The sequence below is a fragment of the Chelonoidis abingdonii genome, chromosome 1 (assembly GCF_003597395.2).
Source record: "Chelonoidis abingdonii isolate Lonesome George chromosome 1, CheloAbing_2.0, whole genome shotgun sequence".
Classification (NCBI taxonomy): domain Eukaryota; kingdom Metazoa; phylum Chordata; order Testudines; family Testudinidae; genus Chelonoidis; species Chelonoidis abingdonii.
In genome coordinates this window covers 334,395,685-334,423,328 of record NC_133769.1, presented here as the reverse complement: position 1 = coordinate 334,423,328, position 27,644 = coordinate 334,395,685, and the positions used below count along the sequence as shown (strand labels likewise).

At 44.5% G+C, this 27,644-nt stretch overlaps 1 protein-coding gene across 1 annotated transcript in view; it reads left to right on the top strand.

Moving 5' to 3' along the window:
- The window catches only part of PARP4 (poly(ADP-ribose) polymerase family member 4), a 117,184-nt gene extending 89,546 nt beyond the window's left edge, over positions 1-27,638 (top strand). The window contains exons 31-37 of the mRNA XM_075066109.1: positions 3,249-3,437; positions 4,770-4,910; positions 10,317-11,162; positions 11,529-11,648; positions 23,088-23,190; positions 25,336-25,465; positions 27,156-27,638. Coding sequence (XP_074922210.1) covers positions 3,249-3,437; positions 4,770-4,910; positions 10,317-11,162; positions 11,529-11,648; positions 23,088-23,190; positions 25,336-25,465; positions 27,156-27,330 — 1,704 coding nt within the window. The 3' untranslated portion in view covers positions 27,331-27,638. The remainder of the gene's footprint in view (positions 1-3,248; positions 3,438-4,769; positions 4,911-10,316; positions 11,163-11,528; positions 11,649-23,087; positions 23,191-25,335; positions 25,466-27,155) is intronic.
- The last annotated feature ends 6 nt before the right edge of the window (positions 27,639-27,644 follow it).

The window sequence follows — 27,644 nt, the reverse complement described above, 5'->3', positions numbered from 1 at the left end:
ACTAAGAGGTAGTAGGAAGTGGCTCAGGGACACTAGAGTATAGCTTGGTTGCCTGAATCCAGGTCAGTGTGTTTTGAGCGGATCCTCATTGACACAGTGACAGAACATTCCACCACTTACAGCCTGGGGCTGAGAACCTGTGGAGTAGAGAGGGCCTGGGTTCCCCTATCCCCTTGTACCAACCTCACCCAGGAGTGGCATCCTCCCCACAATAGGCAAAAAGTCCTCTGTTTGTCTTCCGTCTGCCAGAGCTGAGGTAACACTCTCTGTAGTGCTCTGCCCAGCCCGAGGACCAGAGCCTATAGCTTGCTTGTTAGCTCTGACCAGCCTGAGGGCCAGAACCCAAAGCTTGTGTCAAGGTTTTTTCCCCCACTTTGAACTTTAGAGTACAAAAAGTGGGGACCTGCATGAACACTTTTAAGCTTAATTACTAGCTTAAATTTGGTACGCTGCCACCAGCCAGAAATTAGTGTCTGGCACACTTTCTGTTCCCCTAAAACCTTCCCTGGGGAACCCAGACCCAAACTGCTTGGGTCTTAAAACAAGAAGGAATTAACCATCCCGCTTCTTTCCCCCCACCAATCCCTGGTGAGTTTAGACTCAATCACTTTGATTTTTCCTTGTTTTAAAATCCATCAAGTTCTTAAAAAGAAAGCTTTTAATTAAAGAAAGAAAAGGTAAAAATTATCTCTGTAAAATCAGGATGGAAAATGCTTTACAGGGTACTCAGATTCATATAGACTAGAGGGACCCCCCTCTCCTTAGCCTTAGATTCAAAGTTACAGCAAACAGAGGTAAAAATCCTTGCAGCAAGAAGACACATTTACCAGTTGAGAAAACAAACATAAGACTAATCCGCCTTGCCTGGCTATTACTTACAATTTTGAAACATGAAAGACTGATTCAGAAAGATTGGGAAAGTCTGGGTGAACGTCTGGTCCCTCTTAGCCCCAAGAGTGAACAACAAACAACACAAAAAGAACAAACAAAGACTTCCCTCCACCAAGATTTGAAAGTATCTTGTCCCCCTATTAGTCCTCTGTCAGCCAGGTTTACTGAGCTTCTTAACCCTTTACAGGTAAAAGAGACATTAACTCTTAACCATCTGTTTATGACAGCTTGCTTGTTAGCTTTTCCCTGCCTGAGGGCCAGAGCCCATAGCCTGCTTGTTAGCTTTGCCCTGCCCAAGGGCCAGAGCCCACAGGCTGTTTTGGTGCGCCGCCCCACCGAGAGGGTTGGGGCATTAGCACCCGATTTGCTAATTCCCCTGATGTTAAGCAGTGATCCCAGTGAAGTAATGAGGTGGTGTGGCTTCCCTCTGACCCAGATGGGGAGGGACGACCGTCACTGCACTACATACCTCTTTTTGACCCAAGCATCTAGTCAAAATTTGAGGCCCTGGAGATATTCCAGTTGGGGTAGAAATTGATGAAAGACACTGCACCAAAAAATCTACTGATCTTGCTTATTAACAAGGAATGTACAACGTCCTGGGTCCCCAAAGGTAGGAGAAACCAGGAAACAAAAAACAATTTCTTTTGCTTATAGCCCCAAGCCTCCTTGGGTCTAGTGCTAGCTAAAGATCTCTCTCCCTATTTTTTTCCAGGGTCTTATTCCATGCTTTCAGGGTGCTGCTTCACTCTCTTGCTGTTTGCCTCTTTGGGATTGAGTGTGAATGTACCCCACAATTAATGTAACTGGCAGGATATGTTAAGCAGGAGCCCCTTTCCACCCAAGACAAAAGCAGTTGTGAGCCCTCCCAGGGAACATACATACACTTCTTGCGCAAACCCCATTCACTTCTCAGTCCAAAACTCCTGGATGGGTTCACAACCCCTTTTGTCTTAGGTGAGGAGGTTGTGCTTAATTTATCCTGACAGTCATGTTAATTGTAAGGGTGCATTCACATCTAATTTCAAAGATGTTTTAACTAAGCCCATAACAGTACCTTCCCTTCCACCCCACTGTACACATCCTCACCCAAGATCCCACTATGAATAAGGTCCTGTGTAAATCATAATTTCATGGATTACATGGAAATCGTGAAATTAGCCCAATACCATGATTTTTCCTACAGCAGGGAGTCTGTTGGAAAAATCATGGAATTGGGCTCATTTGGCTGCTCATGGGGAGGAGAGAGGGAGGGCATTGTCCTGGGGTTGGGGTATCTCACCATGTGGCACTGGCTGGCAGGCCCAGGGCAGGGATTGGGGCCTGTGCTCAGTTTCATAGAATCGTAGGACTGGAAGGGGTCTCGAGAGGTCTTTTAATCCCATTCCCTGCACTGAAGGCAGGGCTAGGTATTATCTAGACCATCCCTAACAGGTGTTTGTCTAACCTGCTCTTAAAAGCCTCCAATGATGGAGATTCCACAACCTCCCTAGGCAATTTATTCCAGTGTTTAACCACCCTGACAGTTAGGAAGTTTTTCCTAATGTCCAACCTAAACCTCCCTTGCTGCAATTTAAGCCCATTGCTTCTTGTGCTGTCCTCAGAGGTTAATGAGAACAGTTTTTCTCCATCCTCCTTGTAACAACCTTTTATGTACTTGAAAACTGTGATCATGTCCCCCACTCAGTCTTCTCTTTTCCAGACTAAACAAATCTTATTTCTTTCATTCTTCCCCTTCTTGACATTTAATCATTTTTGTTGCTTTTCTCTGGACTTTCTCCAATTTGTCCACATCTTTCCTGAAATGTGGTGCCCAGAACTGGACACAGTACGCCAGTTGAGGCCTGATCAGCATGGAGTAGTGCAGAAGATTTACTTCTCGTGTCTCTTACAATTCTCCTGCTAATACATCCCAGAATGATGTTTGCTTTTTTTGCAACAGTCGTACTGTTGACTCATATTTAGCTTGTGATCCACTGTGACCTCCTAGGAAGTCATTTCCCATTTTATAACTGATTGTCCTTCCTAAGTGGAGTACTTTGCATTTGCCCTTATTGAATTTCATTCTGTTTACTTCAGACCATTTCATCCAGATCATTATGAATTTTAATGCTATGCTTCAAAGCACTAGCAACCTCTCTGTTTGGTATCCTCCACATACTTTATACTTTCTCTGCCATTATCTAAATCATTGATGAAGATATTGAACAGAACCTGACTCAGGATTGATCCCTGTGGGACCCCACTTGATATGCCCTTCCAGCTTGACTGTGAACCACTGATAACAACTCTCTGGGAACGGTTTTCCAACCAGTTATGCACCAAATAGTAGCTCCATCTTGGTTGTATTTCCCCAGGTCACCACTGCTGCTTTCCTGTCTGGCCAGCTGGTGGGGACAGGGGATATCCCTGACAGTGCACAGAGATTAGAAGGCATGGTCCTACCAACAGCAGCCTCTGGCAGGCCCAAGAGAGATGCTGCACTGCTAGCTCTGCCTGGCTGGCAAGGAGCTGATACCAGGATCCGCTGTTTGGAAAATGAGCAGGTATGTGAGGGGTCCCTGCCCTAGAGCAGGGATCCCTGCATAGCCCATGAAATTCAAACACTTACCATGGTACTGCTGTGAGGTTTTTGTTTTTTTTAAAAAGCAAACTAATTTTCACTGATCCTCAGCTATGGATCACCAACCTGATTTAGTGTTCTCTCCCCCATCTTCAGTACTCAACTAGCTGGTGACCCCTCTGTGGATCATAAGTTGATATGTTTGTTCTAACAAACCACAGGTGTCAGTGTGGAGCCAGTAGCTGAGGGAGTGTGAGGAGAGGGACTGGTCACTCCTGTCCTCCTGCTGGCAGACCCAGGTGGCTGCTGATAGTTCACTCTGACAAGCATCCGGTGGCTTATGGAAGCAAGAGAATCAGCTCTTGATCTACAACTGAATCTCCATTTCAGTAGTGGCTCAGCCAGAGTTGGGGGATTAGTGGAGATGGGGTTAGGTGTGTTTGCTGGTGGAGAAGGAAGTATGTTGCACTGTGGGGGACAGAGATTGCTGTCTCTGCTAGCTAAGAGACTACAGCACAGAGCAGGGGTTTATGGAAGGGTGGTACCATGGCTGGGGAGCATTTGTAGGGGGAGGGGGAATCTGAAGAGGACATTGCTGTAGAGGCCACGGGCAAAGAGGGGATTCCAACCCGGGGAACAGAGGAGGGTTATTGGCCAAGGGAGTTGTCAGCACTGGAAGCTGTCTGAATCAGCTGCACCAATTGTGCCAGTGAGATGCTTTTTCACTGTCACTCAATTAACTGAACCGTAACTGATGGTGGCTTTACCTCTCCAAATTACATAGTGATTACCACCATAGACTGTGGTAATCTACAACATATTGCTGTTCTCCAGGATTGCTCTCAACCATTAATTTGTATAAGGAAGTTGTGATGGGGAAGAGACAAATGAGTAACAGCTGACATTCAAAATTTTAAACTGTCTGATCTGCTTGCTTGAAAACAAGTGAGAGGGTAATTTCTGAACTGAAGTTACATAAAATACAGAAGAGGTTTCTCAAAATACATGGAGGTCCATTGCCAGTGTAGTGTGCCAGTCTGTTTACTGCCAATAGCGTGTTATGATACAACAACCCTTAATGCAGTCAGGCATTCTAAAGTTACATTTACTGTGTGTTTGTGTATACCGAGCATCTTTCATATACTGAATACTCCTCCTCTCTATATTTCCTTGCAAATTTCACCCAGCATTTGACTCTTAACCTTACATTGTCTGATAGAGAGGAAATCTCTGGCGTAACAAGCTTCACTTTTAAGGATTACAATAAAATTGAAGACAGTTCTCAAGTTTGTAATTCTGTTGTGTTTTAATTTAGGATGCTAATGAAGTTCAGCATGCTGGTCTTCCAAACATTCCTATGGCTCCTGAACGTTTAGACTTTTTACGCTCTGTGGACTGGGAGCATGATACATCTGGACATGGATCCCTGTTTTCTAATAGAGGAGTGGGTGAATCGGTAAATATGCTTAATGTGTTGTTGTTTTTAACATTTGTTGTATATTACCCAGTTGTGGTAGTAGATGGTTTATAACGTAGCAGTTGGTAATTGTTTATAAAATCTGCACCGTTTCTTATTATTCTGGATGCAATTAATTACATAAATGTTTGTATGAAGTTCAAAAAAATCAGAGGACTCTCTCCCAAAGAGAGGCAAGGTACATAAAAGGTGTTATGGCATCAGGCCCCATTGCAGCAGAGATTTTTGAGAGAGAAGAGGATGCTAGTGGCCCTTTGCTCTCTTCCAGTGTAAATTCTTCCCTGTCTGTCTAGTCCAAGGCCTTGTCTTCTTTAGAGTACTCAGATAGTGGTACTTCTCTCAGGCTTGTCCTTGCATCTGTACCAAGGCTGCTTAAATCGATTTATATGTGGGATGTCATATATCCCTCAGCTAGTAAACCTCCTTAGTTTGCTGGCAGAGTCCTCCTCTCTTACATCCACCATGCTTCATTCAGCACCCACAGTACCCCCACAAAATACTGCTACCCCTTTTTGACCCAAACAGCTAGTAAAAATTTGAGGCACTGGGGATGTTCCGGTTGGGGGTAGACTTTGATGAAAGAGTCTGGTATATCTTTAATGCAGTCTTGCTTATTAACAAGGAATGTACAAGGTCCTGTGTCCCCGAAGGCAGGAGGAACCAGAAAACAAAAAATAGTTTCTTTGCTTATAGCCCCAAGCCTCTTTGGTCTAGTGCTAGCTAAAGATCTCTCTCCCTCACTTTTTCAGGGTTTTATACCATACTTACATTAGAGCCTGCTGTTTCACTCTTTTGGGCCATGTTTACACTACCGATTTGTGTCAACAACAGTGATGTTGACATAATAAATATCACAATTTCGTGTTCACACTTGTTTCCTCTGTTGCAAGATCATGTCCACAGTGGGGGCACCATCATCAACAGTATGAGCAATGCACTATAGGGTACCTATCCCACAGTCCTCCTGTTGCTGGGTGTTGTGGAATGACGGAGCGGATCATGGCGCATCTTGGGACAGTGTTAAATGTCCCGTGATGTATTGCTTTCTGTCCCAGCACTCCACGGGCTTCCGATTTTTTTGTGTGTTTTTTCAACGGCCCTTCTTTGCTGTGCACCCTAGCATCTTTGTGAGAAGGGATGGATTCCGCACTGCTCTCCTATGCTCTGTCAACTGTCATGAAGACATTGCGGATGTCAGTGCAGTTAATCGTGAAGTTTCTAACTGAGGAAGACTCACAGGTGCCTGACATTCTGCGTGATATAGATAGGAGCAACTTTAGATTACTTTTAGCATTCACTGAGCAGGTGCATAGGATAGACGGTCACTTTTGGGCTCGTAAAACAGGCACTGAATGGTAGGATTGCATCGTCATGCAGGTGTGGGATGACGAGCAGTGGCTACAGAATTTTCGGATGCGAAAGCCACCCTCCTGGAACTGTGCACAGCGCTCGTTCCAGACCTGCGGCTCAAGGACAGCAGCATGAGAGCTGCCCTCTTGGTGGAGAAGTGTGTGACAATTGCTATGTGGAAGCTGGCAACTCCAGACTGCTACCAGTCGGTCATGATTCAATTTGGAGTGGGGAAGTCGACCATTAGGGCTACGTTAATGCAAGTGTGCAGAGCAATAAATCGCATCCTGCTACAAAGGACCGTGACTCTGGGAAATGTGTGTGAAATAGTGGACAGCTTTGCAGAAATGGGGTTCCCTAACTGTAGAGGGCTGATAGATGGCACACGTATTCCAATTTTGGCACCAGACCACCTGGCGACAGAGTACATTAATAGGAAAGGGTACTTCTCCACGGTGTTGCAAGTACTTGTGGATCACCATGAGCATTTCACTGACATCAACATGGAGTGGTCTGGGAAGGTACATGGTGCACGCATCTTCAGAAACACCAGCCTGTACAGAAAGCTGCAAGCAGGGACTTTCTTTCCTAACCAAAAGATTAGAGTAGAGTGTGTTGAAATGCCCATAGTGATCCTGGTGGACTCTGCATACCCCTTACAGCTGTGGCTCATGAAACATTTCACAGGACACCTCGACAGCAGTAAGGAGCAGTTCAACAACAGGCTCAGTAGGTGCCAGATGACAATTGAATGTGCCTTTGGCAGATTAAAGGTGTGCTGGCAATGCCATCATGGCATGTTGGACCTCACTGAGGATAATATTCCTGTGGTCATAGCCACATGTTGTACATTGCATAATCTCTGTGAAGCTAAGGATGAAAGGTTTGCTCAGGGGTGGAGTGCTGAGGCAGATCGCTTGGCAACTCATTTTGAGCAGCCAGATACCAGGGCTGTCCGAGGAGCCCAGAGGGGAGCTATTCAAATCAGGGAGGCTTTGAGGCAGCACTTTGACAATGACCACCAGTAACATATATCTCTGAGTTGCTTCAATGTTAGCTACCATGTAGTTTTCCTAGGGCACAATGGTGACATTTGGAGCCTTATATTCCTGAAATAAAGTGATCAAAATGCCTGTGCATCTATTGCCAGTGCCTGCAATCCCACCTTTAGCAAAAAATTAAAGATGATTTACCATTATCAAAGTTTGCTTTTATTGCACAAGAAACAGCACACACAAACACACAGATGCTTGGCAGGAAAGGAGGAACCAGGGAAGGACAGACTTTCACAGCTGTGTGTAGGTCCAGCTATCATTGTGAAAGTTGTCTGAGGGGGTGGAGTAAAGGGGAAACCAAGAAGTCCTGGAAGGTGGAAAGGAATGTGCAGGCGGAGTTGGGGGGTAGGGGGCAGGATAAAGAGTTCTGAATGTTCTGCAGTGGAGGTTGAGCACTGATCTGCTCAGTCTGCAGCATTATTAAGGACTTCAGCATCTGCATTTGCTCCTCCATTACTTTAATCATCTGCTCAGTAGCATCCTTAACAAACACGTGATTCTCTTTTCTGTCCTGCCCTTCGGCTTCACAGCATTCTTTTCATTCCCTTTTTTCTGCATTGGAGCACTGCAGAACCTCCCGGAACATGTCTTCTTTGCTGCATCTTGAGCACTTCCTTATCTGGCGGAGACTCTCGGCCAGGGTGCGTGGGGTATTCCTGAAGGCCACATCTGGTGAAGCACAGGAGACAATACACAGAAGCGGGATTGTTAAATTCATACACAGAATTGAAACATTTCTGTTAAATACACCTTTTGCAACGTTGCCAACACTTTCTTACTGACACTAGCCAGGCACACATTTCTGTGAACACCCAAAGTATTTTGAGTGTTGGTGGGGGTGGTCTACATGGAGAAAAGAGCACACACTTTTTGCAAGGGTCATGGTGCAGCATACTAGGGAACAAATTCTAAAATTCTCCCACAGTTTCCCACAGGCAGGGGTCATTCTAGCAGATATCTCACTGCCAAGGATAAGCAGGGAAACAAGGGTACATCTACTCCATGGTTGTGGCTTCTGCCCTGCTCCCTATGTTGCTCGCCTGTGTGCTGCTTTGGTCCCTGCACAAGTGATTGCCAAATGGCGCAGGGAAGTTTCCTACAATGGGGAAAGGAACAAAGCTGCTCTGCCACAGAACCTTCAGTAGAAGATTACCAAGTACCTCCAGGAAACTTTCCTGGAGATCTCTCTTCAGGATTCCCATGAGATCTTGGCATGCATCAACATCCTGTTCCGCTGTACAGATTAGCTACACAGGGAAATGTCCATCTCACAGAAACACAGCCAGCCTCCCACATTTCTATGCCCTGAACCCACCTCTCCATTACACAAGCCATCGCCACTTACCAGGAGTCTCATCTCCTGCTTCTTGCTTGCCAGAGAGCAACTGCTGAGACTGGCTAGACACCTACAGTGGAGAACAATTCCTGGCTGCCTGCCCCACCGGGAGCTGCACATCCTCATCTAAGTCCACCTCATTATCAATAACTTCATCCTCCAGGTTAGGCCCTCCTTCTGCCGCCACAAGGCTCTTGGCAATGGAGGTGGGATTGTCCAGCTCCTTATAGAACCAGCAGATCTTAGGTGCATTACCGGAGCAACGGTTTGCCTCCCTCACCTTATGGTACGCCTGCCTCAGCTCCTTTATCTTTGCTCTGTACTGCAACATGTCCTGATCACAGCCCTTTTCGCACAAGTCTCGAGAAACGTGCCTGTAGGTATCCCACTTCCTATGGCTTAAGGCAGCTGTGACTGCACAACCTCCTCTCCCCATATGCTGATCAGATCCAATAGCTGTGCAGTAGTCCAAGCGGGAGAGCATTTGCTGTGCTCATCATGGTCACCTGGGAAGATGTGATGAGACCTCTCCACTCTGAGCAAACAGGAAGTGGAATTTCAAAAATTTCCATGGCTTCTAAGTTTGCTACGATAACCCACCATGGTCACCTGGGAAGATGCGATGAGACCTCTCCATGCCAAGCAAACACGACATGGAATTTCTAAAATTCCTGGGGCTTCTAATGGGGAGGTTGTTTACTTGGCTGCAGGGCAGCGGAGTTCAAACTGCTGACCAGAGTGGTCAGGATAGGCATTGTGGGACACCTCCTGGAGGCCAATTAAAGCAATTAAATGAAGTGTGGTGTCTATACTGGTGCTTTGTCATCAAAAATGTAGAGGAAAAAGACAAATCTCTCATGAGGGTGGATGTATTTTGTTGCCAAAACTAGGCATTTTCCCTGGCAAAAGTCACCTTGCAGTGTCTACACTGTTTGGGTCGACAAACAGCAGTTTTGGCGACAAAACTTGGTAGTGTAGGCAAGGCCTTGCTGTTTGCCTCTTTGAGATTGAGTGTGAATGCACTCTACAATTAACATGACTGTCAGGATAAGTTAAGCAGGACCCACCCTTCATAAAACAAAAGCAGTTGTGAACCCACCCAGAGAACATACATATCAAAATAATATTCAGAATAACCCCATTAAACACTCAGCCCAAAACTCCTGGATGGGTTCACACCCCTTTTGTCTTAGGGGGGCATCCTGCCAACCTTATCCTGACAGTAATGCTAATTGTAGGGTCCCTTCACACCCAATTTCAAAGATGTTTTAATTCAGCCCATAACAAGATTTCACCCAGCTCATAAGAATACCTTCCGTTTCACCCTGTTCTACACATCTTCAGCCAAGATCCCACAATGAGTAAGATCCTGTGTAAATCATGATTTCATTAATTGCATAGAAATTGTGAAATTAGTCCAATACCTTACTATTAAAAATGTGCACCTTATATCTAGTCTGAATTTGCCTGGCTTCAGCTGCAAGGAAAGAAGTTAACTATTTAATTGACAAGATGAATAGGCTTTGTGCTGAGCATGATGATGATAGATTGATACCGTGTCTAATGAAAATATGGTCTTAATCACAAAAAAAAGTTGGTTTAAACTCCAGAAATATTTTGTTTTCTTATAATTTTACCCAACAGGTTCCTTTTCATGAAGTAACTAGTGGTTTTTCTGACCACTTCCAAATTGGAGGAGCTAATAAGCTGAAAAGTCTCCAATTTCAAAGTGACAAGGAACTTCCCTTGGTTGAACAGTGCATCTTACCAGATTCCATTGGATTCAGCAGCCTTTATAAAACTGAAGCTGAATATGATGCTGGTGCCACTGAAGTTGGACTATTTGCATCTATCTCTGAGCCACAACGAAAATTCAGAGGGTTTAGTCAATCACTTTTAAAAATCAGACTTCCGAAGCCTCCACGTGGTCCGCCATTTCCTCAACATTCACAGGCTACTAGCATTAATTTTTCTGTTCAAGCTCCTTGCCCTCCTCCTTGCCCTCTTCCTGGCCTTTCTTCTTGGCTTCCTCCTTGCCCTCCTCCTCTTCCTGGCGCTGCTTCTTGCCCTCCTCTTCCTGGCGCTGCTGCTTTCCCTTGCCCTCCTCCTCCTCCTCCTCTTTTTGGCGCTGCTGCTTGCCACCCTCCTCCTCCTCTTCCTGGCGCTGCTGCTTGCCGCCCTCCTCCTCCTCCTCTTCCTGGCACTGCTGCTTGCCCTCCTCCTCCTCCTCTTCCTGGCACTGCTGCTTGCCCTCCTCTTCTTCTTGGCGCTGCTGCTTGCCCTCCTCCTGGCCCTCCTGAATTCACTCAGGGGCTTTCTTCGTATATAAGGAGCTCATTTACTCCTGTGGGCAGAACCCTGAAGAAGGCAAATTTTGAAGCACAAGTTACTCCTGAAGTTCTTGCTTCATCTGCTAGGTTAAGACTAGGATCACCAATACTACAAATTGCACCAAAGTGTAGACAAAAACTTCATCGTGAGCTCAGCAAGGTTAGTATAAGTCTGAATTATGCTTTCTCTTTCTCTGATGTTGAACATGCAGCCAAAACAAACAGGAGTAGTTGCTCTTGATTGCCCTGGACTTCCGCATCAAGGGATGCTGAAGAAGAGGAGGTAAATTCTGCTCTTTTATAGTGATTTATATTTTGAAGGTTTAATTAACTTTTAATGGAGTGATATAAACGTGGATCTTGTTTCTGCCACCCTTATTCATATTGATTAATCTTACTTTACTACACTAGTAGTCCCATAAATCTCAGTGGAATTAGTTGTGTGATGAAGCACTGTTTAATATGAACAAGGCAGAATCAGGTTTTTAGTGAATATTTCTGTTTGTTTGTTTTGTTTTTTTTAAAGGATCTTGTCTTAACAGCAATGAGGAAAAAACAGCTTGGTAAAACATCACCACAGATGAGGATTCAACGAAGTCCACCAAGTGCTATAACCTGGACTCATATTTTTAAGCTCCAAAATCAGGTACAGTGCCGTTGTTTCCATATCTGCGTTACTTAAAATCAAGATACAAGGAATAATTTCTTTAAAATTGTTTTTATTACAAATATTATACTTTGCATTCTTCTGTTGGCATCTAAATGTAAATCTACATCTAGCAAAGAGTTACTTCTGTTGGGTCCTACAGGAGAATTTACTTGGTATTCCTCATGGTTCCTCAGTATAAATAACAATGTTGGTATCTCTGACAGGGTGAGCTGATCACTCTGGGACCTCCTGCTGGCTGTCTTGGGAATTAGCTCTGCATGTTAGTGTGCCCTCTTCGGGTAGTGCCTTGTTGCTGTCACTCCTGCTCTAGGACCCACATCTTTTGAAGGACCGCGGTATCCTCTTCAGCGACCCAGCCCTCCAGCCGTGCCACACGCTGTGCTCCCTCCTTCCAGGGGACCTGCAGTCCACTGTTCAGCCACTTCCCTTAGTGGCCACTGCAGTGGATTGTGTGGCCACTTCCTCATGGCCCCAGCGTTCTCTTTGCCCTTGCTTCAGGGCCTCAGCCTGCAAACTGCAGCAGCCAGCCAGGAGCTGTCTTCCATTCCCCCAGTCCCTGCTAGCAGCACTGCTCTGTCCAGGGTGCTGGCAGTTCTCTCAGCCCTCCAGGGACACAGTGTTTCCTCCTTGGGCTCCTAGCAGAGAACTGCATTCTCTGCCATGCAGCTCCCTTTTCATATGGGCCTGCTTGCCTTGCTTGGCTGCTCCCTACAGCCCTTCTCTGATTGGCTGCCTCCAGCACAGCCTCCCTAGGGATGCTTTTAACCCCTTTTCTGCCCAGTGAGGGGCAGCCACCTTATCATACAATCTAATTTATACTGTGGATTTATTCTGAAAGAAATCAATTTCCAGTTTGTTGTTCAAAAAGCAGTTGCACTTCGAGACCATTCAGTCCTGCCATCAGATAAGCAGGTTTGCATTGTGCAAATTCATCTTTCTTATTTGTTTATAATCTAATTTGTTAAGGTACATGATGAGACAAAATCTTGGTTGAATTTGTTGATTTCATTGGCAGCTCCAGTGATCAAACTAGGAATTCTCAAAATAGCCTCCTGACAACCAAGAGATGTGTCTCAATATTTTTGAGATGCTGAAATTATAAGATATTTTTTCTAAACCTTCAGCTCAGTGTTCTGGTACAATTAATAAGCAATCAGAGTCTTTAGTAAAGTATTAATGAGAGCTAGAGTGAGAACATAGAACAGCCATACTGGATCAGACCAATGGTCCATATAGCCTTCTATTCTCTTTTCTGACAGTGCTTGGGCCCAAATGCTTCAGAGGGAATGAACAGAACAGAGCAATTATTTACAGATCCATCCCATCATCCAGTCCCAACTTCTGGCAGTCTAAGTCTTAGGACACTCAGAGCATGGGGTTGCATCCCTGACCAACTTGGCTAATAGCCATTGATGGACTTGTCCTCCATGAAGTTATCTAATTCTTTTTTGAACCCAGTTATAATTTTGGCCTTCACGTCATCCACTGGTAATGAGTTCTACAGGTTGACAGTGTTTTGTTTGAAGAGGTACTTCATTTTGTTTGCTTTGTTTACAATAATTTAATCAGGTGACCCTTCATTCTTGTGTTATGTGAAGGGGTAAATAACACACTTCATTATTCACTTTCTCCAAGCTATTCATGATTTTATAGGCCTTTTTCATATCCCCCTTAGTCATCTCTTTTCTAAGCTGAACAGTCTCAGTCCTTTTAATTTCCCCTCATATGGAAGCTGTTCCATACCCTTAATCAATTTTGTTTCCCTTTTCTGTATTTTTTTTCAATTATAACATATATTTTTTGAGATGGGTCAACCAAAACTGCATGTAGTATTCAAGGTGTGAGTTTATGATGGATTTTTATAGTGCATGATGATATTTACTGTCTTTTTATCTATCCCTTTCCTAATGGTTTCTAACATACGATTATCTTTTTCGTCTGCCTCTGCACATTGAACTGATGTTTTCAGAGAACTATCCACAGTGACTCCACAATCTCTTTTTTGCGTGGTAACAGCTAATTTAGACCCCTACATTTTGTATGTATAGTTGGGATTATGTTTTCCCATGTGCATTTCTTTGCATTTATCAACACTGAATTTCATCTGGCATGTGGTTGCCCAGTCTCCCAGTTTTATGAGATCTCTTTGTAACTCTTGGCAGTCAGTTATGGACTTAACTGTCTTGAGCAATTTTGTATCATCTGCAAACTTTGCCATCTCACTGCTTACCCTGTGTTCCAGATTGTTTATTAATATGTTGAACAGCACTGGTACCAATACAAACCCATAGGGGACCCTGCTATTTATCTCTCTCCACTGTGAAATCTGACCATTTATTCCTCCCCTTTGTTTCCTGTCTTTTAAGCAGTTACTGATCCATGAGAGGATCTTCCCTCTTATCCCATGACAGCTTACTTTGCTTAAGAGCTTTTGGTGAAGGATCATGTTAAAGGCTTTATGAAAGTCCAAGTACATTATGTCTACTGGAGCTCCCTTGTCCGCATGTTTGTTTATCCCCGCAAAGTATTATAATAGATTGGTGAGGCATGATTTCTCTTTACAAAAGCCATGTTGACTCTTACCCAGAAATAATGTTCATCTGTGTGCCCTTATCCAGTGACCAGTCTGACAGTGGCCAGGAGGAGGTAATTTCTCTGACTCCTCATCGTGGCCGACCATCACAATACAAGGGTCCTCCCCAATTCCATCGAGCCAACCCACAATTGTGATACAGGCCCCCTGGAGTAACCCCTCCACCCAAGCCTGCCCTCCTTCCCCCCACCCCCATGGCCATATTGCAATACTTGGGCAACATACACACATGTTGCAGCTGTCCAGTGTCTCTCAGAGAGAGTCCACCAGATGGTCTCCTACAGTCTGGCTGTCCAGAGCACCTGAGCCAGGGGAGGAGGAAGCTTTTTCAGAACAGGAAGAAAAACTCAAAGGGGAAGCTATCCCCTCAAGCAAACTTCTCCTCATCTCCACCAGATGAGGCTGTAATGCCTCCCCCCACACCATCACTAGGTGATGATTTTAAGAACTTGCTGGATCATACCAAGAGGGTGGCAGATGAGCTGCAGATTCCTCTACAGGAGATGGCAGATACACATCACAAGTTGGTGGATATTCTGCACACATCTTCCTCATCCAGAGTTGCCTTTCCAATTAATGAGGCGATTCTAGATCCTACCAAAGTCATCCAGCAGACACCAGCTCCATCGCACCAATCAGCAACACCAAAAATAAAAATTATTATTAAAAAAAAAAAAAAAAAGTACTACATCCCTCCCAAAGAAGCAAATTTCATGTTTCAACATCTGGAACCCAACTCCATCATAATGGGTGTGGTTAGTGCACGAAGCAAGCAACAAAATGCCAAGTCAACCGCATGCACTCGGGCTTGGCAGGATGGCATGTTTGTCAGCGACATTACTGTTTAGAGTCGTGAATTACCAAACTGTCGTGGTCAAATAAAATTTTATTAATTATGGGAAACTCAGTGCATTTCTGAAGCATTTACTGGAGACACACAAGGAGCAGTTTCAGATCATTCTTAGACAGGGTCAGTTGTGCTAGAGACAGCACTGGATGTAGCTGTTACAGCGGCCTGCCCGGTCTCCAGGACACTGGTACTGAGTCAGGCTTCTTGGCTACACCTTTCTGGATTTCCCAAAGCTCTGCAGAAGACTTCCTGTTTGAAGGGCCCAAACTCTTTGCAGAGAAGACCGATTCTTCTCCTCACATCCCAAAGGATTCCCAGACCACATTACACTCCCTACGAATCTACACTGCGGGACAGAAGAGAAAATATACCTCTCAGCCACAGCACAGGTCACAGTCTCCTCAATACCCACCATCTCAGTGCTGTTATTAGTCATGGTGTAAGGAGACCAGATCCCAAAAGCAGAAGCAGACCGCACCCCAGTCTGCGACTTCTCAAACCGCCTCTTCTAAGCGCTTTTAACGGGTTGGTCAAGGGCCTGAACAATTATACCTTGCAACATCAGCTGCCACCTACACACTTGTCACCTTCAGAAGTCACCTGGCCCTATTTCACAGCCATTGTGAGAATATCACCTCTGACAGATGGGTCCTGGAGATGATTTCGAAGAGTTATGTCATTCAATTCATGTCCCTCCCCATTCCAACCCTCCTTCCCTGTCCCCCTTCAGGGACCCTTCTCATAAGAACCTACTTCATCAGGAAATATATCATTTGTTATGCCTAGGGTCCATTGAACCAGTTCTGGTGCAACTCAGGAGCAAGGGGTTTTACTTTCATTATTTCCTGATCCCCAAAGCAAAGGGAGGTTGGAGGCCCATTCTAGATCTAAGGGTATTAAACAAATACGGGAAGGCGCAGACTTTCAAGATGGTCACAGTAGCATTCATTATTCCAGCTCTAGAGCAAGGAGATTGATTTACAGCACTCGACCTACAAGATGTCTACTTCCATATCTCTATATAATGATCATACAAGAGATTTTCTGTGGTTTACCTTTGGGGCAAGACTGTTATCAGTTCAGACTGCTCCACTCAGGGTATTCTCCAAGGTTTCTTCATTTTAGCGGTGCACGAACCCCGGTACAGCAACTGGAGTTTATCAGCACCAACCTTGAGAGCGTTCCTCCCACTACACAGACTTACCACTTGGGACAAATGCTTCCCTAATAGGCTGGGGAGCTCACCTACACAACCACAAGGTTCAGTGCAAGTGACCTTCCATATCACTCTTTGGGAGCTAAATGCTGTCAGGAATGCCTGTGCACACTTTCTGCCTTTCATCAGGAACACCCATGTGAAAGTCGTGATGGACTTAACATGACCTGTATGTGGGGTGACCAGATAGCAAGTGTGAAAAATCGGGACAGAGGTTGGAGAGTAATAGGCACCCATGTAAGAAAAAGCCCCAAATATCGGGACTGTCCCTATTTAATCGGGACATCTGGTCACTTTACCTGTATGTTTTACATAAATCACTAAGGGTGTGCCAGATCTCTCTCCCTCTGCAAAGAAGCACTCAAACTTTGAAATTGATGCACCCATCACAATGTTTCTATCTCAGCTGTCTATCTTCCAGGGATACAGAACATGACAGCCAACAGTCCCAGTCAGAATTTTTGTCACTATCATGAGTGGGTACTGAACTCAGAGGTGCTTAAAGAGCACCACCCCGCTGTAACACCCCCCCACACGAGCGCCGCCGAATCCCACCCCCTTTAGTGCCGTGCCGCCAAAACCTCCGAGAGCTGCACTGCCAAAACCCCTACCCCCCAAGCACTGCGCCGCCTGAGCCCCTGCCCCCCCGAGCACTGTGCCACCCGAACCCCCGCCTCCCCTGAGCACCGCGCCACCCAAGGCCCCGCCCCCCTGAGCACTGCCTGGGTGAAATAAAACCAAACAAACAAACAAAACCCTCCAGCACCGCCCCGCCGAACCAAAAAAAAAAAAAGAGCGCCGCCTCACCCCAAGGTGCCACCCCAGCACATTCTTTGTTGGCTGGTGCCTAGAGCTGGCCCTGGCTTCAAGATATATTTGCCCTAAGGGGAACTCTGACTATGGATCTCTTCGCTACTTCCCAGAACAATAAATGTCCTCATTACTGCTCCAGGGCCAGCCTGGGGAAACGTTCACTGGGAAATGCCCTCATCAGTTTCCTCTTCTATCCAAGGTCCTGTTGAACATTCAGTGAGACAAAGCGAGAGTTATTCTGATAGCCCCTCCTGGCCATGACAAGTCTGGCTCCCTTACCGGACACAGATGGCAATATGCCCTCCTGTTCCTCTTCGGCACATTACTCACCTGCTCTCTCAAAACAATGGGCTGATCCTTCACCTTAACTTGTGGGTCTTCCACCTCCAGCCTTGGCTCCGTCTTAGTTCCAAGGCTTAGGGGTAGAATGCTCTGATGAGCTGAGACGTTGCTACAAGCCAAAAGTTGACCACTCAACATACTTGCCTACAAAATGGAAACGATTCCAAGTTTGTTGTCATTCTAAACACATAGACCCAACCTCATCTTCCCTCCCTCTGATTTTACACTACATTTTAGACCTCAAGAGGTCAAAACTCTCTCTCAGCTCGCTTAAAGTACATCTTGTAATGAAAACGGCTTTCCACTGCCGGGTATACAGATTCTCAGTGTCTGCTCACCCGCTGATGCGTAGATTCCTTAAAGGCATTGGGAATCTCTTCCCTCATTAGTCTGGGATCTTAATCTAGTTCTCAGGGCTTTGACTAGACCTCGCTTTGAGTCCATGGAAACTTGCTCTCCCTTACACCTGTCCATGAAAATAGCATTTCCAATTGCCATTACCTCAGCTAGGCACATAGGAGAAAGAGTGGCCCTGATGGCACACCCACCATTCACGGCCTTTTTTAAAGACAAAGTAACCCTAAGCCCATATCCCAAGTTTCTCCCTACTTTCTCTGCATTTTCCTTATGAATCAACAGATTCATCTCCCTGTTTTTTACCCAAACTGTATTGTGACAACAGGGAGATGATTCTGCATAAGGACACTAGCATTGCGCTTGGATAGGACTAAGGACTTTAGGAAATCCCCTAAATTCTTCCTTTCATCCACAGAAAGATCCAAAATCCTAGTGATATTGGCTCAAAGACTATCCAAATGGGTCTCTGGTTGCATTAATCACTGTTATCAAGGATGCAACCTGCTTCCATCCAGAGTCCATGCGCACTCCACGAGGTAAATCTCTACCTCGGTCACATTACTTAAAGATATCCCTATCTCAGAAATCTGTAGAGCAACGACTTGGACCTCTGCCCATACTTTTGCAGAACATTATGCGATCACTTAAGATTTGGCCCCCAATGCCATCTTTGACTCCACAGTACACTCTGTAGTGACAGACTCCATTCTGAAATCTCAGATTCCAGTGGTGGGTACTGCTTGGGAGTCACATATAGTGGAGCTCCCATAGGGACACTACTCAAAGAAGAAGAGGAAGTTACTTACCTTGTGCAGTAATGATGGTTCTATGAGATGTCTGTCCCTATGGGTGCTCCACAGCGAGCCCTCCTCCCCTCTACTTTGGAGTTCTCTATAGGGCTCTGGGTTTGAGAGTGAAGTGAGGGGACTTCGCCCGTGCAGCACTAGATAGCCTCGAGGGAGAGCATGTATGCGGGCTCAACAGACACTGCTACCAAAAATCTCTAATTAGAGGTTCAGGGGCACACATACACCTTCAGTGGAGCACCCTTAGGGACAGACATCTCAAAGAACCATTGTTACTGCACAAAGTGAGTAATTTCCTCATCACGATTGGTTAATCCTGGAGACTCTCCCAGTCAGTCACGATCTCTGGCTGCTAAAAATCTAGTGGTGTAGCGGGGCTGCTGCTAAGGCAGGCTCTGTGCCTGCCCCGGTCACATGCTGCTCCCAGAAGTAGCCAGCACACCCCGGGGAAGGGGACGGTGGGCAGGGGTCTCTGTGCGCTGCCCCTGTCTGCAGGCACTGCCTCTGCAGCTCCTATTGGCCAGGAATGTGGAACGGTGGCCAATGGGAGCTGCGGGGGCAGTGCCTGCAGACAGGAGCAGTGTGTGTACCCACGTGCCCCTCCCAGGGACTGCAGGGGCACGTTGGCCCCTTTGGGTATCAGCATGGGGCTGGGGCAGGGAGGGAGCCTGCCTTAACCCTGCTGCGCCGCCAACCGGGAGCTGCCTGAGGTAAGTGAGCCCTCCTGCCGGGAGCCCACACTCCAACCCTCCTCCCAGAGCCATGTATCCCATACCCCCTCCTGTACCCCAAGCCTCTGCCCCAGTCCTGAGCCCTCTCTCAGAGCTAGCACCCCATACCCTCTCCTGCACCGCAACACTCTTCCCCAGCCTGGAATCCCCTCCTGCACCGAAACTCTTTCCCAGAGCCTGCACCCGCACCCCCTCTTGCACCCCAACACTCTGCCTCAGTCTGGAGCCCCCTCTTGCACACAAACTCTCTCCCAGAGTTTGTATCCCTCACCCCCTCCTGCATCCCAATCCCCTGCTCCAGGCTCAGCCTGGAGCCCCCTTTCACACTGCAAACCCCTTGGTCCCAGCCCAGAGCCTGGTCCGCCTCCTGAACCTCAACCCCTTGCTCCAGCCTGGTGAAAATTAGTGAGGGTGGGGGAGAGCGAGTGACAGAGAGAGGGGGAGATGGAGTGAGCAGGGCGGGGCTTTAGGGAAGGGCTGGGGCCTTGGGGAAGGGGCAGGATAGATCCTGGGTTGCCCTTAAATTCAAAAAGCAATCATGTGCATAAAAAGGTTGGAGACCACTGATCTAGACTAAAGAGTAGCTGTGCCATCCTTGCCCTGCAGTCTTGGATGCCTTATGCTGCCCTGTTGAAGGAGTTCCCACCTGGGTTGCTCACAAATAGCCTTCCAGCATGCAAGCCATACCCTGAGTATTTGTGTGTAACGGTGGCCTGCCAACCAGATTTGGGTTACACTCCAGCTCTCAGCAGCCTTGGTTATACTGCAATGTGACCTCAACGTACCCCCAGTCTTAGATTTCCCCCCAGAAATGTATGCCCTTTACTGCCCAGCCCTCTCCTGGATGATAGAAGTTATATAAAGTCTGTTATTTCTTTAATAGAAATAATATGCATACAACTTGCCACCCCAAATTGAGTTTCCCATACATTTCAATTTAAACACACTGGATTAGATGAAACAAAAAAAACCCCAAGTTTATTAACTGCAAAGAGAAAGATTTTAAGTGAGTACAAGTATTGTGACATAAAAGTCCGACATGGTTATAAGAAAAATAAAGATAAAACTCAACTGGTGCATATCTTAACTATGTTAAATTCAAAGCAAAGCTTTCTCACCACAAGCTTTCAGCCTTCTTACTGACCAGACTTCTTAAGTCAGGACCCCTTCTCCCAGAGTCCAAGGAATGCTTTCTTTGTCGCTTCATGTGCCATTAATGCAATGGGCGGGAAGAGGAGGTGTCATGGGGTGTGTCCTTTTTTTTTTTTTTTTTTTTTTTTTTTTTTATAGTTTCAGTTCCCCCTCTTAAAAAACATTTTCCAGCTGGGTACTAAGAGACAAAAAGTCTGTGGGGAAGGATGTTTCCTGCTGCTTTTTCCTCACCAGTTTCAGCTTTCTTTGTTTCCCTTCATGCTTGATGACTCTGTTTTCTGCTTAAATTCAAATTAAGCACAGCACACATTCCTTTGTTTGAGATAGACCTGTTCACCAACTTCTGCTTGGATAGGGCTGTGGTTTGGAACACGTGTTAATAACATCATACAGGGAAATCTTACAACGTAACATACAATGTTGCCACATATATTTTATCAGGACAGTGTTTACTAGCAAATTATGAACTTTCAAATGATACCTTAGAAGACATGCTTTATACAAAAAAAATTACAATTGTGTGGACACAGGTACATTCTGTCACACTCTCTCTTCCTGATAACTGGGGTCCCCTCTGCTGGACAGGTATCCTCAGTGCAAGAGGATACCATGACATCATCTGAAAGGAGAGTCCCAAATATGGGATTATTTCCCTCTACTCCAGTTTGATGTTTTTCTTCCCCAAGTCTTTCAACCTCCTCAATAGCACAGAGGCTGTCATACTAGGAGAGGGACTGTTCTACTGTGTCCTGGAAACTCTCCTCTGCATACATCTGTCTCTCTTAGCTCATCTGGTTCATTCACTCTGGTCTCAAGAGCCTGTACTTGGTCTCTGAGGGCCGTGAGCTGCTTGCACTTAATGCACACACATGCCACTTGCCCACAAGACAGGTAATTATACATGCTACATTCAGTGCAATAAACTGGATAGCCCCCACTTTGATGCTGGACTTTTGACTGCATTCTCTTTACACTTGTAGGGTTTGGGGGGGCAGGGAGAGGGGAGCAGTGATTATTGGCCCAAGTTTAGAGAATGTTTATTGGGTATATCTGGCTTCATGTTCCCTCTTCAAAACTCCCTCATAAAACTCCCATTTGCTCTTCCTGTTGGCTATGTCCTTTGGTCATTGTAACAGCCTTCAGCAGTATTGTCTGTAGCAGTTGTTCTTCACTTTGGGGTCAAATCCAGTGAGTTACAACATATATATAAAATTCCTGCAGGATTGCCAAACCTGAGCATTCATTAAAGAAAAAAAGTTTCTAGCACAATGTAATTTACTACTGTAATTAAGTTTAATGGGACAGATTTTCCAGCACCTTGCCTCCATTTTAATGTTACTGTGTGTTTACCTGCTTATGCCTTTAAATCAGATATTTAGTCATCTAAATTACCTTAATTGTGTCTGCAAGTAACTGTGGGCGCAAAATTGTACTTGCAGTTTTTTGTTCTTGTAAAGCTGCAAGAACAAAAATGCAGTTCCAGGTCAGGCCAGGCTAAACATTTAGCCTATTGAATATTTAACATTAGAGAATCAATATTTTTAAAATTATGCAAAATCAGATTTGATTTCAAGATCATTATACTTACCAACTGGGACACATTTTGATTTGAATGTGAAAGTTCAAAGCTTTGTGTTCCACCTGTTTTGAGAGTAGCAAACTGTCTAGTATGTGTCTCTTTCCTACTTATCAGAATTTCCAATCTCGTGTCAAATAAAATAGAATGGGATTTAATAAACTTAACATTGTATTTCACAATACAAATAGCACATTTACTAATTTCATGGAGGCTGTTGTTTTCTCAGTGGAGTGGATCCTTTTCTGCTGAATTCAGTGGGGGAAGTACTCTACTTTGAGAATTATTTTTAGGGTAATTTTCAAATTATTTATTTATTTTAAAACTTTTTGCAAGTTAATTGTTTGTTTGGTTTGTATCTGAGTATCTGAAAATAAAAAATTTGCTGCTGGTGCTGCCACTGCTGCCCCACTTCCCTCTGAAACTCAGTGTTCCCACCACTTGTGCTTTCTGCTCCCCTGTCTCAACCTCCCCATCCAACAAGAGCACTTCACTTCCCAGTCAGAGCACCCCACTCATTATTCTAACCCACACATATCCTTACTGTACTTGGGATAAATAATGGAAAGAAGCTAATGATTTGCATTCATCTTATTGGTTTGTTTTTAGTATTCCATTGATGTAGGATTGGTCAAATAATTTACTCCAGAGGTTCTCCAACTGTGGTACAAATGTCACTATTAATACGCTGGCTGCGGCCAGGTAGTATGTGGATTGGTTAAGGAATAGGCTCACAGTAAGAATCCATTTTAGCTACACTGATTAAAATTATGATGTCGATACATCATGCTTTTGAATTTTAGATCTTAAAGTTTGTGGATCACTATTTCACGAAAGTTCATTATATTTTTTACATGTCATTTGAACATTTTATTGTAATTACTTTCCTAGCTGTAGTTTGATATTTCTAATGTGATTTTTGCAATGTCTTGAATGTTTTAGGACTTTTGTCTGTTTTTTTGTTTGGTTTATTTCACAGGATGGCTTTTGGAATCTCAGCCCAGAACTTGGGATTATTTTGGATCTTGACGTGGATTATTTAACCAATATTTTCCTTGCAAAAAAAGGCATTTGGTCCCTAGGTAAATCAGTTGTTTTCTCATTCATTAAAAGTAGCTGGATGGCATTACAGTTAATCGTTTGTTTTTTAAAATGTAATAACCACGTGTGTGCAGTAGAGCTTATATTAATGTATATTTTCCATATTACTAACAATGGCTTAGGATTGGCTCACCCTAGATTTTAAATAGACACTATCACTTTGAAGTTTTCTGAAGTTACTAATTTTTAAAAACTCAAGTTTCTGCTAGAGCACCCTTTCAGTGTCCTGGCTGCTGTGTGCCTGTCCTATGGATGCAGCATATTTTGGGCAGCAGTGGAGGTTCTTTTTGTCCTGGTTATTATACATGTTAGATTAAGCAACTCTGAAATGTTTAATTGTATTAGAAAAAAAAAATCAGACTCAAATGTTCCCACTTTCATCCTCAGAAAGGTGGGGCCGCTTCTACATAATGGAAAGGAAGGCAAAATGGGACCCAGCTGAGCCATCCCTCCCCCAGCATCCTGCTGGACCCAAAACTATGCAGGGGAGTCCCCCCTATATTCTGGGGGCAGTAGGAACTAGGTAGTGCCCCTTCTCACTCTCCCCATCATGTGGGCTTGGAAATAAGCAGCAAAGAGGAGCCAGCCAGAGTCTCCAGTCACTAGTGACAGGGGCATACAAAGCAGGGACCTCGGAGAACTTTCTGTAGTTTTGACTAGACTTTCTCTGCCCTGTGCTGAATGGTTGTTTGCTTCAAAACTCCCATCCTCTCCCTCAGTCTCTTTACCTTAGGTTTACTCCAAACTTGTTGCCCCTTTTACCCTCTTCTCCTCCACCCTGTCTCCCTCACTCTCTTCCCTTCACTTTCCATTTAGCTGACCTGCTACCTCTCCCCTTCATAAAAATGGAACTAGCATGACATTTGGATGTCTATAGCCAATCATCTGCTCAGCGGATTGGTTGAGGGTAGAAGTGAACAGGGACCAGCTTTATGCTTTCCACACAAAATATCAACGTCATATACTGGGCATAAAGTGGAATACCTTCATCTGTAATGCAGATGTTTATTGTTGTTCGGGTCTACAGACTACTGGTGCCATTGCCCGCACACGGCACCTGATGCTTTTCAGACATGTCACAAGGATGCCACAAGACATTCCAACGAACGCTGTTCTCCAGGTGGCTTGTAACATCCAGAATAAAATTGCACCAACAAAGGTGTGGAGGCAGCCCAGAGGCAGACCCCTTATTTCACGGGTTCATCAAGTCTGGTCTGATGTTGGACTCTCAGGGTATCAAGCCTTTGCAGTTGTACGGGAATGGACCAAATGATGAATGATTGCTACGGCCAACTGTCTGGCTAAGTGTTGAAGAAGAATGACATTTGCTTCCATCATATTGTTCACTCTGTGTGTATACCATTCCCTCCACATGATGTGTTTGCGTTGTCTGTTTAGATTGTAAGCTCTTTGGGGCAGGGATTGTCGTCTTGTTCTGTCTGCAGAGAGTCTAGCACAATGGGATCCTGGTTCATGATGGGGCTCCTGAGTGCTAACGTAATACAAATAATATACATTGTGTCATCTTCAAGCTCACACATACATTCCAAACTACATTGACGTACTGCTTCTTCCCACCCTGTCCCATTATGTTGTTTCCTTCTTCCTTTTCAGCTATTGCTCTGTGCTGTTGGCAGGCAGAAAATTAACATGAACAAAGTTTGTCCTCTCTGAATCACTGGAGGATAGTACTTAAAGTGTGCATGGGGAGTGCAAACTGGGCAAAAATAAAAATTGGGTTGAGATGTGCATTTTAATCACTGTCTTACCAAAGCTGCTGCTCCAATGTTTCATCAGAAATCATACAAGTTTCCCCTTGCTGCTTGCACAAAGACCTAAGTGGAACGTGATGGAAGCAACCACAAAAACCCAGCAGCACACTGCCAACCCTGGAGTTCTGACTCCCAACGCAGGAGCGAACTATATGTCTCTGAAACTGCTTTTAAAAAAGCATGGATTACGGTGCATATTGAGTGTTGAAACAAAATTAAACAGCATTAGGATAGCTAGATTTTGTGAACATGACTATTACTTTGCCAGTAAGTACTACAAAATATCAAATATTAACTTGCGATTTTGACAAGTAACAATTATGCTAGGAATCAACCTTTTCCTCTCCTTTTTAGGTCCTAAAGGAAGAGAAGTATTGCAGTTGATTGCTACACTTTTGGTGCTGCAGTTCATACGTTATAATCAGCAACTGGAAGGGATAACCTTCAAATCTCTAATGAAACTGGATGATTCGCCCACTTCAAGGTGTGCTTTAGATTCATGAATACATTAAATATTTAATGTATGAATGTAAATTGCTGAACATTTTAACATGCATGAAATGAATAGTTATTAGTAACTAATATACTCTAGCATATGGCTGTAGACAAAAAATGAAAAGTATAATTGACAGTGGCCATGCATTGCTTCTTACAACAAAATCTTTGTTTTCAAAATGTAGTCTATACAATTAAGAAATACATAAACAATGTCCCACATCAGCAAAAAACTTATTTACATAGTAAATAGGAACAGTATTAATTTTAGGGCTTGATGAGGCTCTTAGATGTATGGCACAGATCAGCTGGACCAGACCATCCACCCCGATATCAACATCCTCCACACCACAGTTCCCACTCTGTCCATTAACTCTCCAAGTGGCCTGGGCAATGCAGATACTCCCCAGATGAGAACCCTCTGCAATATAATATAACTGCATGCTGTATTACATTTTGCATGGATGATCTCTGCATCATGGAACTCTCCATTACTGGGAGGGTACGATGAACACTAGGCAGTTGGGGAGCCTGTCAGCATCACTCCACCAAAGAGAGGGGGGAGAGCAGCAGAGATCTAGGAGCGGGTGAAGGAACAGGAACACCATACAGATGGCTCTGGCCTCCAGCAAATTCCCCATGGTATGTGAATTCTAGGAGTTGAACCGCTGCATGTAGTGTGGGGGATTGTATCCCACCTTCCTGCTCCTTCCACCCACCCCCCAAAATTATAGGAACTTGCCGCAAGGAAAACCTTGCAAAATCTTCCTCTGTAGTCTTCCTGCCTCAGGTGTTTCTGTGGGAGGTGTTATCTGGCTCTATATACCTAGGGTTTCTGTGACAAGTTACAAATAACACATAATAGATGTGTCATGTTGCTTAATGCTCTACTGGAAGGCACACACCTACGACATGATGAGTATGGTATAAAAACCTAAACAGACTAGAGAGATGCTTACATTGGTTTTGTCCTGTAACCTCAATCAGGAATGCAGTACATAATAATAAAATGTGATGTTGGGTTAAACCATAGTAGGGAGAGAAGGAAAATGGGAGGAACTCTGCATACACGTGAACACATTAAGGACCCAAAAACTGAGAGTCAAATCTGATATTACTGCCTTGATGAGATGCTTCTTATGGACTAATTTCATGCCACCTATGTCACTGGAGTAGCTAGTGCACATTAACTACTCTGCACTCTTACACTTTGGAAGTGTATTAAGCTAAAGTTCATAAAGGCATTCAGTGGGAATTAAGAGTGTCCATGCAGGGAGTTTGTGTGAAGTAGACAGTGCACTTTAAAATCACTCCCTAACTTATTCCACAATAACTTCCCCCTGTAGACAAGCCCAAACATTTGTGGTGAATTTGACCCTACATCTTTCTCCATGACAATGCTTTCTGAAAAGACCAAGAAAGCTGCTCAGGCTAGACTTTGTTTTTTCTTGAAATTTCTGCCTCAAATTATCATATATATAAAGAGATATTTTGTTAATGATTGGATTGAAGCATTGTTGATATTTTCTCCACCAAGTGACTTCGGTGGCAAGGGCAAGTTTTCCTTCTTGTATTCTTTGGTGCATTTGATTTTACTTAGTTTGTAGACAGCTGCAGTAGCTGCTCAGTCAAGTCGCTGTTCTCATATTTCAGTATAATCACACTATTTCTATTTACAGTGCTATTCACTGGGCTTTTGCTTCAGTAAAGAAAGCAGTGGAATGGGTAAGAAGAGTTGACAGACAATTTCCAGCTATCTGTCATCGTCTTGAACTTGGGAAGGATTGGGACTCTGCCACTAAGAAGTTGTTGGGTATTGAGTTAATCAGCACTAACTTTCCTCCACATATTTAATCACAGAAGACTTCTATAAGAGTTAGCTACTTTACTCATTTTGCAATTATAAGACTGTCATAAACAGATAGTTAAGGGTTAATGTCTCTTTTACCTGTAAAGGGTTAACAAGCTCAGTGAACCTGGCTGACACCTGACCAAAGAACCAATCAGGGGACAAGATACTTTCAAATCTTGGTGGAGGGAAGTCTTTGTGCTTTTAGGATTGTTCTTTGTTCTCTCTTGGGATTAAGAGGAGCCAGTCATGCAACCAGTTCTCTCCAATCTTTCTGAAACAGTCTTTCATGTTCAAAATAGTAAGTAATAGCTAGAAG